Source organism: Cibotium barometz, chromosome 56 (assembly GCF_041138505.1).
Source record: "Cibotium barometz isolate CiBa-2024 chromosome 56, ASM4113850v1, whole genome shotgun sequence".
Lineage (NCBI taxonomy): Eukaryota > Viridiplantae > Streptophyta > Polypodiopsida > Cyatheales > Cibotiaceae > Cibotium > Cibotium barometz.
This window is the reverse complement of record NC_141101.1, coordinates 32,357,330-32,380,319: the sequence shown is the minus strand read 5'-3', so window position 1 is coordinate 32,380,319 and position 22,990 is coordinate 32,357,330. Positions and strand designations below refer to the sequence as shown.

The 22,990-nt window shown below is 45.0% G+C and overlaps 1 protein-coding gene across 1 annotated transcript in view; it reads right to left on the bottom strand.

Annotated features, from left to right (window-relative positions):
• Nucleotides 1-5,248: 5,248 nt before the first annotated feature.
• LOC147607133 (Chlorophyll A-B binding family protein) overlaps nucleotides 5,249-22,990 on the bottom strand; it is a 90,450-nt gene continuing 72,708 nt past the window's right edge. The window contains exons 9-11 of the mRNA XM_086791498.1: nucleotides 10,198-10,330; nucleotides 9,817-9,909; nucleotides 5,249-5,713 (exon numbers count right to left, since the gene is read on the bottom strand). Coding sequence (XP_086647624.1) covers nucleotides 5,408-5,713; nucleotides 9,817-9,909; nucleotides 10,198-10,330 — 532 coding nt within the window. The 3' untranslated portion in view covers nucleotides 5,249-5,407. The remainder of the gene's footprint in view (nucleotides 5,714-9,816; nucleotides 9,910-10,197; nucleotides 10,331-22,990) is intronic.

Sequence of the window (22,990 nt, the reverse complement as noted above, 5' to 3'; positions counted from 1 at the left end):
AAGATGTTGCTCTAGAATCTCCAATTCAGCCTTCGTACATTTCAAGTCTTCTTTCATCTAATGTATCAAAGTATCATATATATGCTTTGATGGGTTCTTATGTGCACACCTGAGTTGTGTTCTTAAGGATACCTTCCTTTTTCGGAGAGTGAATTTTTATGTCCGCTACACACCTTCTACAACATATATTAAAAAGTGGGTTGATATACATTATGCGCTTGTTGGTCAACTCTATTAAGGATGGAATGGGTAAGGATGTTGAATCTTTGAGTTGCCTCTCATAAAGTGGTGAGGCATTGGTAGCAAGTTTACATGTTGGTTTCCCTTGTTGAGTTGAGAGAAAGTAGATTATTATGGTTTCTCCATTTTTAGGAGAGAGTCCTTGTGGACTGCTTTGTGTTGTTACTTAGGCACCCGTATGAAGGATTTGCCTAGGATTTGCCTTCATGATACCCTATAGCATGGAGTAGGTATATGGGCACCCATCTTTTCTAAACTTGGGAGTTGATGCTATTGTTGCTGATGCTTCTTCTTTTGTGCACTCTTAGGGAGTCTTGTGGATTTCTTTTGGAATCCACACTTTAGCATTACCGTCATAGTATCCTTGAGCTTGCAACCAATTCTTCAGAATCCATAATGTTTGAGTTGGTAGAGGTTGTGATCGGGCTTTTGTGGGTTTTCATGAAAGAGTTAGCAATTAGATACCTTGCTTTCTAGACTCTTAAGATTTTCCTTAAGTGTGTGACCTAGGTTGGCAAAGTGGCTGAATTTGGCAAGGTGGCTAAATTAGATTGCCACCCTCATAGTAGTCTTGAGCTACAAGTAGCTATTTTTCTAGCCATCCTTTGATACTTTATAGATATTTGTACAATAATTTCTAGGTGGAGTCATCTTCTTTTGTGGAGCTAAAAGTTTGGTATCCTTCTTTTCCTGAGCTTGTCAGAAAACACTATTATTTGTGACTTTAGGCAGCAATATCAATGATGAGGCTTGGGTTTGCAATATAGGGATTGCTGATGTCGAGGTCATGTCAATGGATTTACCTTTGTTACCAATAGTGATGACCTTCGGTGTCGTCGTCAATGCATGTTGGCGATGATGAAGTTTTGGTGATGCAAACCTTTTCTCCTTTGACTCATCATGGGGGATTGCCGACGTAGAGGATAGGTCTTGATTAGTAGGCAATTATTATAAAGGCTATACTCTTGGGAAGAGGGTCTATTGATATTGAGGGTTTTATGGAGTTACCCTTACTAAAGTAAGGAATTGTACATACCGACCTACATCCATTCAATGTAGTGTTGGATTTTACAAAAGAGTTGAAGCCACGCGTAGGTATTATCGATTGGGGGGGGTTACTGCTGAGAGTACCCAAAGAACAGATGTCTCTCAATTTTGTATTTGAAGCAAACAAGAACCCTGAGAAGGTGGCACAGGCGGTCTCCTACGTAGACAGAGAGCGAAATAAACGGCCGTGGATAGCCCCGAAAATTTATGATCCGTTTTTGGCAGATGCATACACTACTACATCTGATGTTTTTGCTTTAGGGTATTTATTAAAAATTTTATATGACTTTTGGCAGAAAGTACAGAGTCATTGTGGGAAACTGCCAACGTAGAGCATAGGTCTTGATTAGTGGGAAATTATTGGAGAGGCTATACTCTTGGGAAGAGGGTCTATTGATATTGAGGGTTTTGCGGAGTTACCCTCACCAAAGTAATATTTGATTTTTGTTGTTAGTGTTGATAGGATTGGTGGACACATTTAGAATGGTTGTCAAGACAGAGAAGAGGTTATTGAGTTGGAGGTAGGAGCATGTTTCTTTTATGGTAAGGAATAGTGGAATTGTTAGAGAGGTTGTTGGCATGTCTTGAAGTAAAGGAGCTGTCTAGGAACTCGGTAGCCTTTTGCATTGAGCATCATAGAGGTCATTCATTGTTGCACAAAATGATACCACCAACTCTATATTGTCGACCTTCAAGGTGAATGTATTGCTGGTGAAGCATAATTTAGCTTGGGCCAATCCATTCACATCCCAGAGTTAAATTTGCCTCAAACACAAATTGAAGCACAAAGAGCTTGCAATTCAAGGGGCTAGTTTGCATACAGATCGTTTGTTTAAAGTACCCCAAACATGGCATGTTCATGTCCGTTATAAAGGCAGTCGACTTAAGATAAGCTTGTACTTTAGGTTGGCCTAATAATTCCCACATCTCAAAGATCATGAGATTGTATTTACGCCACGAGTAGATTTGAGCTTGTATTATTTTGATTGACATGAACACTTCAATCCTAACCTTTAGTCTAGGAATAGTTAGATCGAGTCAAGGATACAAGCTCCAGTAAAGGTCCCTTTTCTATCAACGGCTCCTCTTCTCATAGAGTAGTGTGAATGTAATCATTCGCTGTTCTAAGGTGTCCGTTTGCATGGATTGGTCAAAAGAGTACTACGAACTACTTATCCAAAGATCATCCAAGGTGATTTCCTTAAGGTCATCAAAAGTAACTTGGAACTCATATTCCATGTTTATACCCTAAATGAGGATAGTGAGATAGCCCCAAATTTCAATGTACTCCCCCCACTAGCATCTACAAGATCAATGTGTCTGGGTTGATTGCTAGTTATCCCAATACCCAAGTTTCCCTGGATATGATGCTGAGTGGATTTAGGACTACTTTTGTTAGTTTTAACATTTTTTCCTATTGGGAAATCTAACCAAATTTTGAGAGACTTCTCAAATAGAATCATGGATGTCTTCAGCTGCAGTTGTAGTTTTAGTTTCCCATTTGCTTTCTAACATAAGCAAAGACTTGGTTAAAAGCATGATTATTCTTACTCCTCCCGACATTGTCACCTTACTGAGACTTGATTTTAGATAGACTTTCACGTTGTGAAAAATATTTTTCACAAAAATCAAGAAAAACTAGTCGACGTGAAGAACTCATACACCATGAGTTTTGTCGTACCATGAAAAAATCCGATGTATAATACACTCGTACGCCATGAATTGGCCATACCGTGTAAAACTTGAGAAACTTTGATTTTCCAGGATGTCTCTAACTTTTAAACAAGCTTATGTCCCATTCTTAATCATGTTATCCCTACAATTATGGTGTGATTTCAAATAGATTTTCATGTCGTGAAAGATATTTTTCACGAGCGTGAAAAACTAGTTGACGTAGCAACTTATAAAATTATTATTTTTGGATATTTTATATGATTTCTCATGCCTTGAGCATCCATTTTAGCTCTCGTAAACATGGGGATTATGATTTTAAACTCAATGAGACCCAATTTCAATAATTGCTTTATTTTTCATCTCTTGACTCTACTAAGCATGAAAAATCAAGAGTTTCTTTTCGTTTTTTTTTTTTTTTGGGGTGTGATTTTTGCTTCCCTCTAGGCTTTCATAATGACTTGCTAACCTATCTATCTACTCTATTGCATGAAAAACAACAAAAATCAAGCAAGAAAGAACATCTAAGTTCTAAGCTTCTCCTAAACCTTCTCTGTGAAAATCTCGTAGATTTACAACTATGCATTCTAAATGTATTTAGCTATTTCATAGCATTTGATTTTGGCCTTTTGTATATCTTCACAAATCACTCTCTTTCTCTCATTGAAACCATCATGTCTTTCTGAAAAAAATGTTAAGACTGTAAAGTCCCAAACCTCCAATGAGATGCACAAATGGGCAGGAGGCAAAACGTTTAATGTGGCTTTGCAAGGTAACATGCCTACAAATTGGAAACTCAATTGAGTCAAAGCATTGCACAAAGGGGACTACTGATCAACTTGCAAACTACCAAACTAACATGAGCAATTCAGCAATGGCTAAGGTGTTTTGAACATCATGGAATTTCAATTCAGTATGTGGGCTTCAGGATAGGCTGTTTTTCAGCAAAAAAAACATAGTACTGTTGAACATCATGTAACCCATCGAAGCATAGTAATATTGAACAACACGTATTCTTCGGATATTGATTGCTGAAAAAGAGCCCATCCTTGAGCTCATCATGGCTGCAAAAAAGAGCACATACCATGCATTTGAAAATACTTGCCATCAAGCAAGGATCAAGAGCCAGTCTCTAAGGAAATATTTGTTCGATACACAATGCTACTATATAGATGGGGGAAGCAACGTATCATGCTTTGCATGGATGGATATAGAACAGGTCCAAAAAATTCCTCACAAATTTCTTCAAGGTCAAGTAACAGACTCTCCATTACTACCACTACCACCACCACCACTACTCCAGATCCATAGCTTGCTCATGGACACCCTTGGGATTTAAGCATTGATTGTAGACATACAAAATATTCAACCTACCCCCTCACACTCCAAGATTGCATGGGAGCCTAGAAGATGTGAAAGGCCGATGAGGGTAACATCTTGAACTTCAGATGGATGCTAGATACTAAAGCCCCAAATCTCCACGCCCACCCATCACAAAAATTTCAAGTAATTGAGACTATTCTTTGAAGGAAACGCATAACCAAATGAATAGGCAAAATGGCTTCAAATGTCAACATTTCCATCTTTTTAATGACACGACTAGATGCTGGCACTAGAATTTGGAGTCACAAAAGACTGGTGTGATATGACCGGAGTGTCAGAGAGAAGCATACATTGCTAGGTTGTGTTGTCTATGCTCCCATATTGACCCTCCAAAGTAGGTCATTCATGGTGAGAGCTGGACAACTCTATAAGATGGGGATTGATGCTCCTCTCATTATCTTTGAGTATGAAGATGACATTCCTTTCACTCCCATGTACTCTTTTCCATCTGTCTTCATTGTCACGAAACATTGCAAAGCATCGAAACCCAATCATCGAGCTTCTACTTTTAATGCATATTGTATTCAAAAAAACATTTAAGTACTTATGATTGGTCTGAATTCAGCCTCATAAGATTTTGATACAATCTCTCTCTCTCTCTCTCTCTCCCCCCCCCCCAAATAAGGCTTCATTCTTGATGGCATCTCATGATTGGGCTGATGAAATCCCGAAGATGGAGCTCATTCTTGTAATAAACTGCATTCTGTCGAATTAAGCTATTGAATCTGCAGATGTAAAACCCTTTTTGCCTTTAACTTTATCCAGAGTAGCTGCATCTCTTCATTAACTTGACAATAGTCTCCTGTATAACCATCACTTCTAACAACTCTAGAATTTTTTGTTATTTATACACATCAGCTCCTGTTTCAAGTGTCCAATACACAATTATTGATGCCACCCACAGCAGTGTGGGAAGCCCAAGCGAATCTAAAATTTCAAGAACCCCAAGTTCACATGAACTACCTCACCTTGAGTAAAAGAGACTAAATTACAACCTTCATATGCACAATTGATACAGCTGGTATACATGTGTTTCAAGCCATACCATTATTACTATGAGAATGTATCAAAATGCAGAAAAAATATAGGATGCTAGATTGTCATGAAAAGGATCATTTATGTGGTCAAATAAATTCTCTAATGGCCCTTTCTTGGTGACTGCTGCTTGTACATAAAAGCCCAACCATGCGACCATGGCCAAACGCCCATTCTTTATTTCTTTCACCTTCAGTTCTTCGAAGGCAATTGGATCCTTAGATAATCCCAAAGGATCAAAAAGAAAACCACCAGGATAATTTATATCCCCAGGCAAGAAGATGCCCAATGGCTCTAGAGCTTCAATACCACAGTATCTCGCATACTCTGGTCCAACCTGGAAACGCACCACATAAGAGCCGGCCTGTTAGCATCACAACATTTGTGAAAGCAATGGTAAAATCAAAGCACAAAGAAAAAGTGATGAGAACGAAACCAGAAATAAACATAAAATTGTCCACTACACAATGGACAAATCTCTCTCTCTCTCTCTCTCTCTCTCTCTCTCTCTTTATATTGACGAGGTGGCCAATTTTAATGGGAGTCAGTTGGGGCTGCTGCTCTATTGGAACAAGCTTGTCGCTATTCTGTTGTATAAAAATGATATCATGATGATTTCCTCTTCATCAAAAAGGCTTAAATTTTTTTTGGGTGCACTAGAGACCTTCTGTGAGCATAAGGATTTAGAGGTAAAGCCTATTGATGATTTGAAGGTGGGAGGGAATAAGCAAGCATATTTTTGCATACAAAAGGTAGCAAGCCAATGGACTCACATATATTTCAAGGTAGATTTCTTGGGCCCATGCTTTATGCAACTGAAACAGGGGGCTTGCCTCCCTACCTTCCACCGGCTTGCTTTGCTCCCACCTGCCTAGGTGCCTTTGCACCCCCACTTCCCACCTTCCGCCGCCCTCGCGCACCCGCTTTTCCCACCTTTCGCCGCCCTTTGCGCCCCTGCTTCCCACCCTTGTGCACCCGCTGCCTGCCTCGTGCTCCTGCTCAATCCACCTAGCTTTGTGACCGTGCAAATCGCCTTGATCACAAATGTATTTTAAGGAATGATGGTCAGTCCACGCAACAAACTTGGAACCATAGAGATAACGTCTCCACTTCTTCAAGGCATGGATGACTGCAAGCAACTCCTGCGTCCGGTACTGCATCTTAGCCTCAATGAGTTTCTTGCTCTCAAAGGCAATGGGCTGACCATCTTGGAAAAAAGCTGCCCCTATGGAAAAATCACTAGCATCCATCTCGACCACAAACGGCTTGCTACGATCTACTAAAATGCAAAATAGGTGCCATACTCTTTCAAAGACTCGAAGCTCCTATTAAGGACTTCATTCCAAATAACCAAAGGACTATTCCTGCCCTTCTTTTTTATAACTCCCTTCAGCAGGAGTCGTGTCAATGGTGCTGCCACCTTGGCATAATTTTAGATAAACTTCCGAAAGAAGCCCTTAAAATGCCAAAAGATTTTCTTCCATATAGTTTGTGGCACTGGCCACTCAAGAACCTTTCTCACATTGTCCAAGTCTACACGTATAGTTTGTGGCACTGGCCACTCAAAAACCTTTCTCACATTGTCCAAGTCTACACGTATTATTACATCCTAAGTGATGATATGACCCATATAGTTTGTTCCATATAGTTTGTGGCACTGGCCACTCAAGAACCTTTCTCACATTGTCCAAGTCTACACGTATACCATCCTAAGTGATGATATGACCCAAATAAAGGAGCCTTGTTTTCAAAAAGTCGCACTTGGATTCCTTTGCATAGTGCTTCCTTTGTCTCAATGTATGCAAGATAGTTCTAAGATGCCGCACATGCTCGTGCAATGACTTACTATAAATAAGTATGCCATCCACGAATACCACGACAAACTTTCCAATATATGGACAAAGTAAATCATTCATCATCTGCTAGAAAGTACCTAGACCATTTGTCAACCAAACGGCAAAACTAAAAACTCTTAGTGCTGTCTACAGTACATCTTCAAATCAAATCTTGATCTGATGATACCCCCACCTCAAATCAATTTTTGTGAAGTAAGTCACTCCTGAAGCCAATCCATGAGATCCATGCATGGCAATGGATACCTATAGGCCATGGGCAAAAGCCTTAAAAGGCCTAGAAGCCATAAGCCTAGCCCTCTGTACTCACTCTACCATCCCTCTCTGCCAACAAAGGGCGAATCTTGGGGGCAAAGGAGTCTACTCCTGGGATTCCCTCGCACCGAGGACAGCCCATGCTTTCTCCTCCCTTCCTCGGAGAATCCATGGCTTCCCGCCATGCCCATGACCACTGCGTCCACGGTTCCCTTTCGCGTCAAATATAGGCTCTGATACCAATGTAAGGTCGACCATGACCAAGCCCTGGAACTATCCAATTTGGAAAGATAGAGTTTGAATACAATTGCAGCACGAGCTCCGTCAGGCAAACTTCTCGTGCTTGGGAGGGGACCTCAACATGTTAGAGGACCCCCAGATATGACAAGCAAGGAGGGATGGATACTATTTCAAGTACCAAGTACTCTGCCCGGAAGGAGTTGGTTCTCACCATGAAGGGGCACGATCCCTGGCACCTCCTGTAGTTAGGTCACCCCCATGGGCTTCTCCATTTCTCTAGACCCGACAAGAGGATCCACTGACCGAACCTCTCCCACATTGACAAATTCTGTAGATGACTGGGCTTGCAGTCGCAGAGGCACTATTGGCATTATTGCAGGCACTACTCTCTCAGGCCATGCCTCAGTTCTCCTTCACCTAGAGGATCCTTGGCATCCAGAGTGGCAGCAGAGTGTCCGCCTTCCTATGAGTTTGATTCAGGATGTCGAGATTGTCAGACGAAGAGATCTAGGGAGCTCTCTCTTTCAAGGGCTCAACTAAAGTGGATCTCGACTTTGGTCTTGGGGAGATCGGCTCTTTCCTATAGAGGGCAACTCAAGACCGGCTCATCTCAAAACGACCTGGAGCTCCCCTACACACGCTGGTCAACCCCCCTCCCTGCATGTTTTTGTGCCATTCCCCATCTCCTCCTTGTGCCCCTGCCCTCCACCTGGCCTTTGCTCCCCCTGCCTCCGCCTCTACCCAGCCATCTTAAATAATTAGGGTTAAGGTTTTGTCTTATTTTAATGTAAAAAAATGGTTATTTATAATTGCGAATTCGGAAAGAGAGAGGATGGATTATATGTGTATATTTAGGTCATAGCTCAAGCTATGGTTTCCCTCTCTTCTATTATGAAAGAATCACGGGTTTTGTGAGAGCATAGAGGATTAAAGAGAGATTTTATTTCTTCTTTAACAAGGAGGAATGGAGCGTGTGAGTAAAGCAAATTGTCTTTTCTTAATCCAGGTCATGTCATCTTTGTTAACAACCAATTAACAGGCATTCGTGATTAAGAATGTAAATTAAGTATCATAGTTTACTCTTTTGAAGGCAATGTGCTGAGTGGGTGTGTTAAGGGAAATGTAAATCAACACATAAACCAGTAAGAGAATTCACTTATCATATGGAAGATTATAAAAAAATGAGTAAGTAGCTTCCAAAGTGCTGCAATGATATTTATATACCATGGTTTTGATAAAATGAATGATGTAATTACTGATAAGAGATTGGAAATTCAGAACAAGTGAAAAGGTGGACGAGGGTAGCAAGAGAATTCGGACTCGTTGTGGAGAATGGCGAGCTTAGGACAGACCAACCCTGACTCATGTCCTTTGGCTTGGGTCCATGGGTGAGGTCACGATTAGCGGCCTTGGGTGTGGGGGGTTGCCGGAAGATGTATACCGTGCGAAGCGACCCTTGTTGACGATGCTCCCTGACTCGGTCGACTCCATAGCCAAGCGACGTGAAGTAAAAAGGATTGACGGACTTCAGGCAAGCATTGCCAGTCGATACGGGCAGACCCGTCGTCAGTCAGCCACCTCTGGGTCGTTTGCGGAAAGCTAGCAAGGTCTGTCACCTGTGATGCTCCACTGTCGGATGGCAAACCAGCTGCGTGGACAAGATGTGACAGACAGTTAGGGCACAAGCCAGTGCTCTGATACCACTGTTTGCCCAAGAGGAGAGCTGCGGCTATACACAGTTCATAGAGATGGGAGATGGAGATGGATAGAGATGCAAAGGAAGTCAACCCACATATAATATCAAAGTACAACAATAATAAAAAGGTGTCCTTTCACACCATGTGTGCTAGGGGGAAAAACCCAAAGAGAAAAAGTGCCCCTAGTTATGCCCTGTTCACATGTGCCTCTACAACCATGTAATATATGCCAATTGCCCCTAGTTATGCCCTGTTCACATGTGGCACTACAACCATGTAATATATGCCAATAGCTTGTACCTTACCTTGAGTGATTAATTAGGTACAAGTTTCACAAAAAATGTGTGTGTGTGTGTGTGTGTGTGTGTGTGTGTGAGAGAGAGAGAGAGAGAGACCATAAGAAGGAATTGACATAGAGCGATCACCAAAATGCCTTGACCTCCAGCAATGTGCAAGCCTGGTATGCCAAGATAATCCAAAGTGTCTCCCTAAAAAGGGGGAAAAAAATAAGAATATACTTCTGTCAGGAATTGTCATTAAGTAATCCATGAATTTATTTCTCAAGAATCAGGTTTTCTTAGAATCAAACTAATTCACAAAGTGTGCAAAGTGTTCCAAGTTATGCAACCTGTTCTTAGACAGACTAACAAAAATTAACACTGATTTGTAGCATATTGTCAACTAGGCAGAATTACATAAATTAGAAATGATGTAGAACAATATTAGGTGCCACATTAATAAGGAGAACAAACGGCACTATGTTGCCAGTTTCTTGCCTGAAGCTTGGCATACCCGACACGCCACCAGACTGGCTCAGGAAATTCAACACCACAGAATCTGTCCAGTACTTCAGGAATGACAACCCCAAGTGCCGCTAGCATGGCCCAACGTGCATGTAGAACTTCAAAACTGAACAAAAATCCAAGCATCAGATCACATACTAGGATCTGTATGCAAGAAGGCAATAGTTTCAATCATACAAGGAAATTAACACAGACTCTTTTTTCTTATAAAAGGCTTTATTACCACAAGTTGCAAACAAATAGAAAATTCCAGGTCAAACAAACATGTGACAAGTGTGAGCCCCTACTCCTGATCCATAAGGGCCCCTTGATGTCCTGGTCTCTTGTCTAAAGGAGGATTTCAGAGTCCAAACTATGACCCATCACCGCTGTAAACCTCTTTGAAGTCTCCTGTATCTCCATGTAGCATATGATATCCAGTCCTACGTAAGTTTCACCAAGACTTCCTGATGAAAACCATAGTGTACAATGGCAATTGTTAGGCTATTAGCATTGGCAGGCCCATGGCAAGCTTTGCCATTGCATGATCTCTCATGGGAGCGTAAAGAATCTAACCTAAAGCTAAACTAAAAATATGATTAAGGAGTTCAAAAGGTGAGAACTTGGTAAGCAATAAGCAATATCCAAAACGACTAGCATGCATGAGTTTAATGATCCAACCCTCCTACGAATATTGATGGATCATGGGGCCGCATGAGGGTTTGTGTACACATTACTAGTCACTACCATGACATTTTCCATTATTTTTCGTGGGTTATATAAGATGGTTATTTTCCATTATTTTTCTTGGGTTATATGATGGGTTTGTACCATGGGACCCATAGGCTTGTTTTATGAGTTATATGATGTCAATGTACCATAGGACTTCTGGATGTACTTGGATAAATTATGGTTTCACACCTGGACCCAACTTTGGATAATTTTGGACTATACGATGGTTCTTGGGACCCAAGGCTAGTACAAGCAATGTGAACAGGAGATTGTCCAGTGCAATGTGAACGTGTCCATGAGACATGTATACTTAATTTATTGCCCATGATGAGGCATGACGGTGTGTAATTTTGGACTATACGATGGTTCTTGGGACCCAAGGCTAGTACAAGCAATGTGAACAGGAGATTGTCCAGTGCAATGTGAACATGTCCATGAGACATGTATACTTAATTTATTGCCCATGATGAGGCATGATGGTGTGTGTGAGTCATGCCCATGAGAGGCATGTGTAATGTTGTTGACTATGTGTAGCTTGTGGAAGGAACCATGTAAGATGTTAAGAAACAAGGATTGAGCTCTCCTAATGACAATCAACTTCCTAATCAGATGCTAATCCTACTCTAATGAAAACATAATTAACATGACTAATCTAAGGTGGATGATACCTCAGTGAACTCATGATGATGAGTGTGTGCTAATTAAATTGCACTCAAGTTAAATAGACTCCAAGATAAATTAACTTGGACACGGAGAAACAAATAAGCTCTCTTCCTCTATTTACTCACTCCCTTTTGTGCACTTTGGCACCGCGGAAGGGCCGGGGGGGGGGGGGACGGGGGGACGGGAAGGGAAGGAGGGGTGGTGAAATGAGTGATACTAGAGTGCCAAGTCACCTAGCATCACTCATTTCAACAATCCCTTCCTTGATGCTAGATTGGGTACAATTTTTAGGCTCTCTTCCTCTATTTACTCACTCCCTTTTGTGCACTTTGACACCACTTTCTCAACATCCCCCCTTGGTGCCAAATCTTTGGGCTACTCAAGGTAGTTGGATGTCGGTTACAAAAATAATTTTGACTTTTTACTTTCTACATTCCCCTGTGTGCTATGAGCAACTTTGGCCCATGTGCTACTTTAGTACTTCCCCCCCTTAATGCTACTTTGGCTCTAGATGAGGGATGAATTTTCAGCTTGGGTACGTCATTGGTTCCAAAGGCTAGTTATAAGCACTTTTTGTAGGAATGTCACGTGCACACCCATCAGGTGTACAAGTGGCATGGCATCATCAAGCATTAATCAGACATCTAAGTATTAGTCAGGCATCCATCCCTTCAGCGTTTCCTTCCCAGGAGACAAGGGAAAGACAATGGGACAGCAGTTCATCCAGCATATCAGCATATTCAACATATAGGCAGCATATAAGTCATCAGTCCTAACTCCTACATAGAGGGAAGCCAGCATCGAAGGGTGGACCTCAGCATTGGAGCAAGGACAGTCCTCAGCATCAGCATTCAGCCTATTCTTCTCATCCCAAGAAGGATATGCATCTAGGACAGCATTATAGATCTATTCAGATCTCATAGTAACCCATTCATCTAATATAGCTGCATTGCATTGCATTGACACTATTTGTCTTTCTTAAGCATCATTAAGTGTAGTTTAGCTAGCCTAAGGTTGTGTTTACGACCGTCAAATCCCTCACATGTCACATTGGTATCAGAGCGTTACAGGGTAACCAGCCTTAGATCATTTTCATTCCACCAGTCATTCAGCCAGACATCATGTTAATCGCTTCCGCAGAGTTAAACCCGGTTCTCAAAATCTTGTAGGCCACCCTTAGGGATTTTCCCTTAGGTATGCATTAGTAACCCATCCATCTGCATTCTTGCACAGCATTTAGGATTGCACATGGCTTGCATAGCAGTCAATCTTGCATCTGCAAGCCACACATGTTTACCCATGAATTCTCTGGGGCAGAATGACATCCATTATCAAAGGAGTACATAAGTTTTGGGCTTCAACTGGCAACAGCAGGGGGTTCTCTTCCACAGAAGAAGACGGAAGTTGGCTCCAACATCGCCTTAAGAGGTTCATAGCTTCATGAACGACGGAGATGGTAGGTGAAAGGTTTCCACAGACAGGTCAGGGGTGACTCAAGTATTTCCAAGCAGTTTTAGCAACATTTGCCATTCAGTTCCCGTAGTAGATAAGTCTTTGGCTCAAAGGATTCCACTCCTACAGACGACCTCAGTCCCGGCAGAAGAAGTCAGAAGGGGGCAATGGTTCGGTGGAGAAGGATCACCAGAGTCGAAAGGTTACCAAGTATACCATCCAGCAACAGTTTAGCAGAGGGGAATGTCACGTGCACACCCATCAGGTGTACAAGTGGCATGGCATCATCAAGCATTAAGCAGACATCTAAGTATTAGTCAGGCATTTATGAGCATAAGCATGGGGGTGTTTTATCACCAACATCAGCACTTTAGTCCTCATGAGCATTGTAAGGCATGTAGCTACATTAGGTCAGCAATGTTACTCAGCCGACAGCATTTATAACCAGCAAACTGGTATTTATGGCATTTATGGCATTATTGCCAGTTGTGAGCATTCAGCAAGGCTGGCCGACTAGCATCAGTTCCCACATATAAATAGAAGCGCATCCTCCATTGAGTCGATCATCGCATCTCAAATCAGCGCTTTCAGAATAGATCATCGCATCTCAGATCGGCACATATCATCATCATCAGTTCAACGCATAGCATTCAGTTCAATTCAGTCCATCAGATCAGCAAACGCATAGAGAATCCATCTCCTTATTAGTGTTTCCTTCCCAGCAGGCAACAAGGAGAGCATCTGCGTTTCATCATCAGTTCAGCATCGCATAAGTTCCAAAGCCATCCCTTCAGCGTTTCCTTCCCAGGAGACAAGGGAAAGACAGTGGGACAGCAGTTCATCCAGCATATCAGCATATTCAGCATATAGGCAGCATATTCAGCATATAAGTCATCAGTCCTAACTCCTACATAGAGGGAAGCCGGCATCGAAGGGTGGACCTCAGCATTGGAGCAAGGAACAGTCCTCAGCATCAGCATTCAGCCTATTCTTCTTATCCTGAGAAGGATATTCATCTAGGACAGCATCATAGATCTATTCAGATCTCATTGTAACCCATTCATCTAATATAGCTGCATTGCATTGCATTGCATTGACACTATCTGTCTTTCTTAAGCATCATTAAGTGTAGTTTAGTTAGCCTAAGGTTGTGTTTACGACGGTCAAATCCCTCACATGTCACAAGGAAGTACACCAAATTTTTGTTTAAGAAATGGGTAGTGAGATGAGTAAGCTTCCACTCTTCCTAACTCTCTCTATGTGCTTGGTTTACTTTGATCCTTGTGTTACTTTGGCTGTGATTTTTCAACTTGAGAGCATCATTGGTCTCAGGGGCTGGTTTTATAAATGCTACTTTGGGATTAAAGTTGTACACCTTTTCTGTAGAAAGTAGGGGTGAATCTTTTAGCTCATATGTTTTTGTGAGGCTTGGTGGCTTTTAAAAACAAAGCTTTTTGGGATTAGGGTGTGAACATCATCTTACAAATAGAATAAGGTTGAGTTTTTAAAAAATAAAAATAAAAAACATACCACACGTTCTTTTTCTTTGCGCAAGTTATGGCGATGACTTCAAGGTCCCCATCCCTTGCTCTTCAACAGACAGAGGGGCGAGCTTAGCCTCCCACTCCTTCCTCTTTCTCTCTCTCTTGATGCCTTTTGCTCTTCTCAAAAGCTTTTCTTTGCATCTTCTGAGCTTTGTATCAACAGCTTTTTCTGTGCATTTTTTGATAGAACTCCTCTTGATGCTCAATCCGACTAACATTCAAACCTCCAGCCACCATGTCTAGGGTTGCGTCTTTTTCTAAACTGTTGGAACTTACAGGCTTCTCGCTTCCGGCATAGCTTTCCACGGCAATACTCAAACTGTTGTCTTTGCTTTTATGTTCCTCCATGTAATTTCTCTGCTCGCCTGTCGCCCTTGCCTTTTTGTTTCTCACTGTTGCTTTTATGCTGATTCATTACGCTCTGCAGTTCAGTGACCCTGCCAACTGCACGATGCTCTCACCAACAAAGCTTTGTCTTTTCTCCTACCGCTGCCCCTCCCTTTTCTCTACTGGACAATAAGACTAGAATATGGCATTGCAAACCATAACTAAAAAGGCAATGCTTTAGCCAACTAGTTCTTTGCAGGAGGGTTTTGGCCACTCATCCATAGTAGATTGCGTTGATATGTAGATGGATAGGGAGAGATTACACCAAAAAGATAAAGTAGCTAAATAAATGGATAATGATAAACCTTAATGAAGTAAGAAGAAAAAAGAAACAATTCCCTAATTCTATTCTAATCATCACACACTAATTACTTGCTAACATTAAAGAACTAAGCTAAGAGAGCCAGACCTAAGCTCTAATATAATGCTGAGAAATAGGGATCGAGCTCTCCTAATAATAATCAACTTTCTAATCAGATGCTAATCCTACTCTAATGAAAACATGACTAATCTAAGGTGGATGGTACCTAAGTGAACTCATGATGATGAGTGTGTGCTAGTTAAATTACACTCAAGTTAATTAGACTCCAAGATAGATTAACTTGGACACATAGAGAAGCTTGAGATAGGTGCAAGTGATATATAAGCATTGCTTGAAATGACCCCCTTGGACACATAGAGAAACTTGGACACATAGAGAAGCTTGAGATAGGTGCAAGTGACATATATGCATTGCTTGAAATGACACCCTTTTATATGAGGTAAGTACATGTTGGCTTCTCTTGCTCATGTGGGATAATTTTGACTAGGTGACTTGGCACTCGCATCACTCATTTCAACATAAGAGTCATCTTGTTGCTTTAAGTGAGGGTGTTAAAGTTAAAGCTCCAAGAGAGAGCTAGCATTTATAGACATATGTGTGTGCACCATGAGCGTACAAGGTCTATGCTGATTTTGAATGGTGGTGGAAAAAAAGTTATAATTAGGCATGTGCATTGTAGGAACATATGATTGGTGAGAAGATGGGGAAAAAGAGCCTATATTATGACGAATGTAGCCTCACAATAATATACAAGAGATATCTTTCGAGTCATGTGGTGTTGAGCAATATTTTCCATATTCATCTTCACGAGTTCTCTCAGTTTCCTTCACATGGCCTCTCTGTTTCAACCTCCTTGAGGCCTTTTGCTTCTCACTCTCACCATCGTTTCCAACTATTTGGTGTACTGGGTGGGTGATTGCAATTGTGTTGTCTTCAAGGTTGGTGTGTTGGCATCTCGATCTTCTTACCGGGGGGGCTTGTAGATTTGTTGGTGGATTTTTAAAGGAAGACGGTATATCGGTCGTACATGCAGTGGGTGTCTGTGCTTTGAATTTTTTGGCATGATGGTGCTTGGATGGGTTCTTTTGAGAGTGCTGAGTTGAGGGGTGGGTTGATTGTGGGTGGTATGGAGAGGTTGGGCTGGTATCCTGCAGGAGCATCGGCGATAGTGTTAGAGGTTGGTAGACTTGTGTTGGTAGGCCGACGGTGTGGTGGCATTTGTGTTGGAGAGGTCGGGGGTTCTTGTTGTTAGAGAGGTCAAGGCCGGGGTTGGTGATGATGATGGAGAGGCCGGTCTCTTTTTGCCACTCTGATATCTTGAGCCTAATTTACTTCAGAATAATTGTGTTACGTCATGAATATGGATTCATTAAACATTTGTGCAATTGCTTGAAATATAGGTTCAGTAAAGAGCATGCATATAGTCTCTCCCCCTCTCTCTCTCAACCTCTCTCTTGTTGTAGCTCTCTCTCTCAACCACTCTCTTGTTGTAGCTTTAGAGCAAGCATATAGTCTCCCTCTCTCCCTCTCACGTATGCATGTTTAATGTATATTATTTGGGCCATGCCTACATGTTATGTGTTTTTGTGTCCGAGGAGCCAGGGACGCCTGGAACTAAGAGGACTGTGTGATTCTGTATGGTTACAAGGTTTGACCACACATTATTAAGGCAAGCGGGCCACCCACCCCATTAATGTGTGTGGGAGACTTAAAAACATTATAAGTTGTAGCCAATGGGGGTGTAGCCTAGCGGTGTGGATTTATGACCGAGAAAAGGGGAGGTCCAGAGTTCAAATCTCTGCAAGCTCCCTGGCAACATCCGGGTTGTTTGCAGCCATGCTTGTACTGCTTCGGGCCAGAGACCAAGCTGCCTACGGGTGGGCACTCAAGTTCCTACTGCAAGTTGTATTATTTTATAAGATTTTTGCTGTTATTGATGTATTCAGCCCAGTTAGGTAAAAACAAGTGCTTTGAGCCTTTTTGGCATAGAAAAAGCTGGTTGACTTCTATGATTTTTATGTTTTCTAAGGTGGAGCACTGCTGTCGGTACATAGTACATCTGTCCACAGTGTACTTGCTGCCCGTACAGTCTGTACGGTACCTGCTGTCCCCTGTCGCACCTCTGTCCAAACTGCTGTACTTGTAGTTTTAGACCTATTTGCTGCTAGACTTGATGTGACTTCCTGGATGGTCACTAGCGAGCTGCGCTCCCCCCCCCTCTTGTACTGTGTCGCCACCGGCACCCCTCTCCCCCCCCCCCCCCCCCCCCCCCCCCGTCTTGCGCCTGTACCCGCCCCCCCAGTCCTGCCCGACTGCACCCCCCCACCCCCCCTTCCTCCTCCATTCGCCGCCCTGTGACCCCCGCCCCCCTTTTCCTTATGTGCCGCCCCCCTACCTTCACCGCCTGTAGCCTCCCCCCTTTTGCCTTCTTTTCTGTGCCCGCCCCCCTTCCCTTCACCGCCTACGACCCCCCCCCTCCCCCCTCCTTTCTGCTGGCCCCTTTCTGCCCGTTTCTGTCCTTTGTCTTTTCCTAGCCTTGCCTCCCCCTCCCCTTCGCTCTCTACCCCATCCTGGTTCCTTCGGCAGCACCCTCAGGTTGTGGCCCGTGGAATTTCTTCATTTTTCGGCAAGTTTCGGCCTCTTCTGGTCTTCGCCCCTGGGAGGACTCCATGGCAGCCGCTCCGTCTCCCCCGATCGAGGCCGCTGTTACCTGCCTTTTGTTTTCCGAAGTGGATCTGAAGCTTCTTGCTATGACTGTCGCATCCCTAGAGGGCTCCACTCTGGTATTATGCAAGATTGTCGGTAGCCACCCCGTGCGTGGCCAACTCAGAGATCATCTTCAGGCTAGCCTCCTAGGCGCGCAAACAAAGATCGCAGATATTCATCCTTTGGGGCACGGCTACTACCAGGTTGAGTTCGACTCACCAGCGGCGTCTAATCTTGTCATGCAGCTGAGTCCCGTTGCACTGCGTACGGCCCAGGCCTTCTTTGCACGGTGGTAGCACGGCTTCGACCCGACATCCAACCCATTAGCTGGAGTTCAGGCTTTCCCGTGACAGTCTGCCTCATGAAGGAATACCTCTTCTCCCGATGATTGGTGGTGCCATTGGGAGAGTGATGGAATCCCCCCCCCCCCACCACTGCCTCGACCCTTGCACAAGCAGCCGGGATTCCATCTCTCCGCATTTGTGTTGCCTCGTCGGATTCTATGCCTCACATGATATCTATTCCCAGTCTTCGAGGCGACCCCATTGTGCAACAAGTGGAGTATTCCGGCCTTCTAGGCCAATGCTTTATTTGCAAACAGATGGGTCATCTGGCCAGAGCTTGCCCTCGGCATGAGACTAGGTGACCGCCCCCGGTGGTTTCCCCTCCTACTTCCCACTTAGATCCTCACCAGGGGGCCGAGGGAGGAGCAGGTTCCTAGGCCATGGAGCACCAAGTTCCGACCATGGATGACCCATCAACTGGAGAGTGGCAGACGGTTGGCCCCCACCCCAGTCGCCCGTCGAGCACCAGAGTTGAGCGTCGCCGCCGTGCGCGCTAGGCTAGCAGCATGCAGGAGGATTGGGTTCTATCAGACAACCGTTTTGAGCACTTATCACAGCACCTGCCCGTAGACGACGGGCCCCCTCCAGTCACGGAGAGCCCCCCCCCCCCCCCCCCCCCCCCCCCCTCCTGCCAATGTGGTGGCCGATTCCTCGTCGCGATTTCTCCTCTGGCCCTCAGTGCCCAGTGGGGCAGGTTGACCCCACCCTCTCTTCGTCGAGCCTTCCCTAGCAACCTTCCTCTCCGATGGATACCTCTCAACAGCATCCCTCTCCAGCCTCTCCGCCTTCCCGCTCCCCCATGTCTCCCCCCCCTCCCCTCCCCCTCCCCCACCCTCATCTCCGACTCTCCCTGCCGCCACTCCATTTTCCCCTTCCTCTTCCTCCGTGCCTACCATCCCCCCCCCCCTTCCGCCTCTCCAGAGCATTCCCGTCGGCCCCCTACAGCCCCTAATCCGGAGAGGAGACAACCGGTGAGTACTGTTCGTCGCCTGGTTCATCGTTTCTCACAGCCGGTGGAGATGACCATTGTGGCCTCACCAGTGAGGGCTCTCCCACCTGAGTCTCCGGGCAGGCCCCCCAAGATCTTGGGGCAGCCTGTGGATTATAGTTTCTTCCGATGTCTTCTGGCGAAAGGGACAGATATGTTCGAGGAGATCGTAGCCCCTATTCGGGTATGTGTGGTCTTCCAACACTCCAGACCCCCTACACCAAAGAATGGCTCGATGATCTTCTCTTTCCCCTTGAGCGCAACCCCCGAGATAGAGTGGGATCCAAAGTCAGTGGCCGCTACCATTCAGGATCAGGCAGTTGAGCTATTGCATCATTTGCAGGATCTCTGCATCACTGACGTCTTTACTCATCTATGGCCTTTGGCCAGGATGGAGCTTGGTGGATCAGCCCACAGAGACCAGGGAGGGGAGATGGTGACCTCTAGCCTAGCGGTGCTACTTTTTGTGTTCATGCATCTCTCTCGCAGTACCTCTCCCCCCTTCTTACAGATATCTCCATTGGGATAGATGGAGCACGGAGTATGCATACTCTCGCGTGCTCGGCAGTACATGGAGGGTAACATCCACGCCCACTTGGCGCGACTCCGCACCAGGACAGATTGTGACTATTCCCCGTATAAGCCCGTGCCCAAGACTCTTCGAGTGGAGGGCCGTTCCGGTAGTTCCGCCTCACAGAGAGATTGATATGAGAATTCTCATGGAACATTTAGGGCTTAAGGGGGCCTTAGTGCGTTCAAGGACGAGGCGTCCTTAGAGGAGAGCTGCATCGAGCTATGGTGGGGGGACCTATCGATATTCTTTTCCTCCAAGAGCACCATCTTATTAAGGGGAGTACCCACCGCTGCGGGAAGATTCTACCAGGCAAGAGTCATACTTTTTGGTCTCCATCCTTCGGCCCTTCAGGGACGCAGGGAGGAGTGTGTCTCTTTGTCAGTGAGCAGCTTCTGCCGTCTATGATAGGAACAGGAGTCATAGTTCCAGGACGTGCTCAGTGGGTTACCATTATGATTGGAGAGGATCGCATTGGCTTCCTCAACATTTATGTCCCAAATGCAGCTACAAGTAGAGGTATCTTTTGGAGCACTGTCTGATAGGCCCTGCCCCAGGCTCATTTTCGGTGCATGGGCGGTGACTTCAACATGATAGAGGCAGCAACGGACAGACTTGGAGGTGGCATGGCCACAGTCTCAGGAGCGGAGTACTCTGCATGGGAGGAGATGATACCGACTCTTAGGGGACAGGACCCTTGGCATCTCCCAGAGTTTGGGCGTAGCCCTGGGAGTCTTAGCTTCTCTTGATCGGATAGGAGGAGCACTGGCCCCAACCTCTCTCGACTGGACAGGTTTTATGTTGACGAGTGGGCTTGCAGCCGTGGAGGCATGGTTGGTATTCTGGCACGTACTACATTTTCAGATCATGCCCCATTTATTCTGTCCCTAGAGGACCCATGGAGGCATGACAGACATGAGAGCTCCAGGATTCCAGACAGTCTCATTTAGGACCCTGAGATTTGTAGCCGGATTGAGTAGATATTGGCGGGACTGGACTTTTCCTTAGGATCTGCAGCCTGCACTTTGGATGTGGCCTTCGGGAGGTTAGTATTTTCTTACAGGATTTGGGGCGTAGGAGAGGAGTCTGAGGAGAGGTCTAGCCTCTTTACGTCGTCTTCAGGAGAGTTCCCCAGACAGCCCGTGGATTGAGAGTCAAATCGTTGCCGCCCGCACGGAGATTCGGTCCATTGAGAAGAGGAGGGCTTCATTTTGGACTCAGGCCGGTGACAGAGTTACTAGAGACTTCTTTTAGATAGCCGGCCCACACAGGAGGAGAGACGGTGTTCGTAAGCTACGTGGCCAGGATGGACCTATTGTTTCTGATCCCCCATAGGTGAGAGCCATCGCCACGGATTTCTTCCGATCTCTTCTCATTGGTGCCCCATTATCCCCCCAGGTGATGGATGCACGCGAGAGAGTCTAGAGGCACATGAGAGAGGTGGTTCCCCCCTCCCTTCGGTCTTTCTTATTGACCCCTTTCACTGCAGAGGAGCTGGTGGAGGCGGTGAAGGCATTACCTAGGGGCAAATGCCCGGGGGCAGATGAGCTTCCTGTTTCTTTCTTTCTTCGCCATTGGGACCTCATGGAAGGTGGCCTTCGCACTGCCTTCGATGAGATTATGCTCACAGGTGCCATGCCAGAGAGTTTCACAGAGGGCTTGATACATTTGATTCCCAAGGAGGGTGATGATAGATAGGAGATCCGGTAGTGGAGACCCATCACCCTTCTAACGGACAGCCTACAAGATTTTGGCCAAGGCCATCAGCACACGACTTCAGCCTTCCCTCCCAGACTTGATCCATGACACTTAGATTGGTTTTGTTCAGGATCGGAGTATTCTGGACAACATCTTTACCTTTTCGGAGGCGATAGCTTCGGCCAGGATGCGACAGTAGGACCTCATTGTGCTACTTCTAGACTTTGAGAAAGCTTATGACAGGGTGGATTGGAGCTTTCTGGAGGGCACTATGAGCAGGATGGGATTCCCCATGGAGTGGATTCGTGGAGTCTCGGGACTTTATTCAGCATCTCATAGCCAGGTTCTCATTCAGGGAGCCCGAGGCGACAAATTCCCCCTTTCCCGCTCGGTTCAATAGGGCTATCCTCTGGCACCGTACCTCTTTCTATTTGTCGCCGAGGCCATGAGTAGTTTTCTCTCCGCTTAGGAGACCGGACTTCAGGAATTGCGCCTTCCCCTCTACACGCAGGAGGAGCTGCTTGACTCAGAGTTTGCAGATGACACAGCAACCTACCTTGCTGGAGACGTTGGGAATCTCCAGAGACTTGTGGAGGCGATAGAGATTTTTTGTCGTGCATCAGGAGCACAAATCAACTAGCACAAGTCGTGTGGTTTTTGGGCAGGCTCAGCACCCACCCCGACTTGGCGACCAATAGAGGCTTTCGACTGGATCCCGAGGGGCACTCCATTCCAATACCTTGGTTGCTAGGTTGGCATTGATATCTCCCCGAGCAGCAGCTCGCTCCGCTTCTTTTGAGTATTCGGAAGAAGCTTCTATACTGGAGCTCAGCAAGGCTATCCCTAGCAGGCAGAGTGGTGGTGGCGAACCACGTGCTTGCTACCATGTGGTACATCACCTCGTCTTGGGCCTTTTCTCGGGCTTGTATTGGCATCTGTGATCCTAGCTAATGGAAAATGAGTTTGATGAATAAACTGATTTACTGCTAAATGATCGCACTTACCATCATACTTACTGAAATTAGGTTGACTTCGAATGACGGTAGTTGATGCTCCGGACTGCTGCGACTAGTGGCACCTGAGACTGGGGATGCTGAAGAGAGGTGCTGGTATCTAAGATGAATGACCTCCTTTTCCCTTTGGTGCTCGATAGCATTCTTGAGCTTGGGGACCAGGTGCCCAGCTTGATCCCAAAGCTCTAATAACACACAATAGCCTTTTGGGCAGACACGCGCGAGATGCTCTCAACCTCCATACACAAAAGCATTGGTGATGCTTACTTGAAAAATGCTTTTTTACACTCCCTTCTACTACACACTCAGCCATAAGGTGATCACAATTTAAAGATAAAGGATATTCGAGGTGTAAGCCCAATGGAGC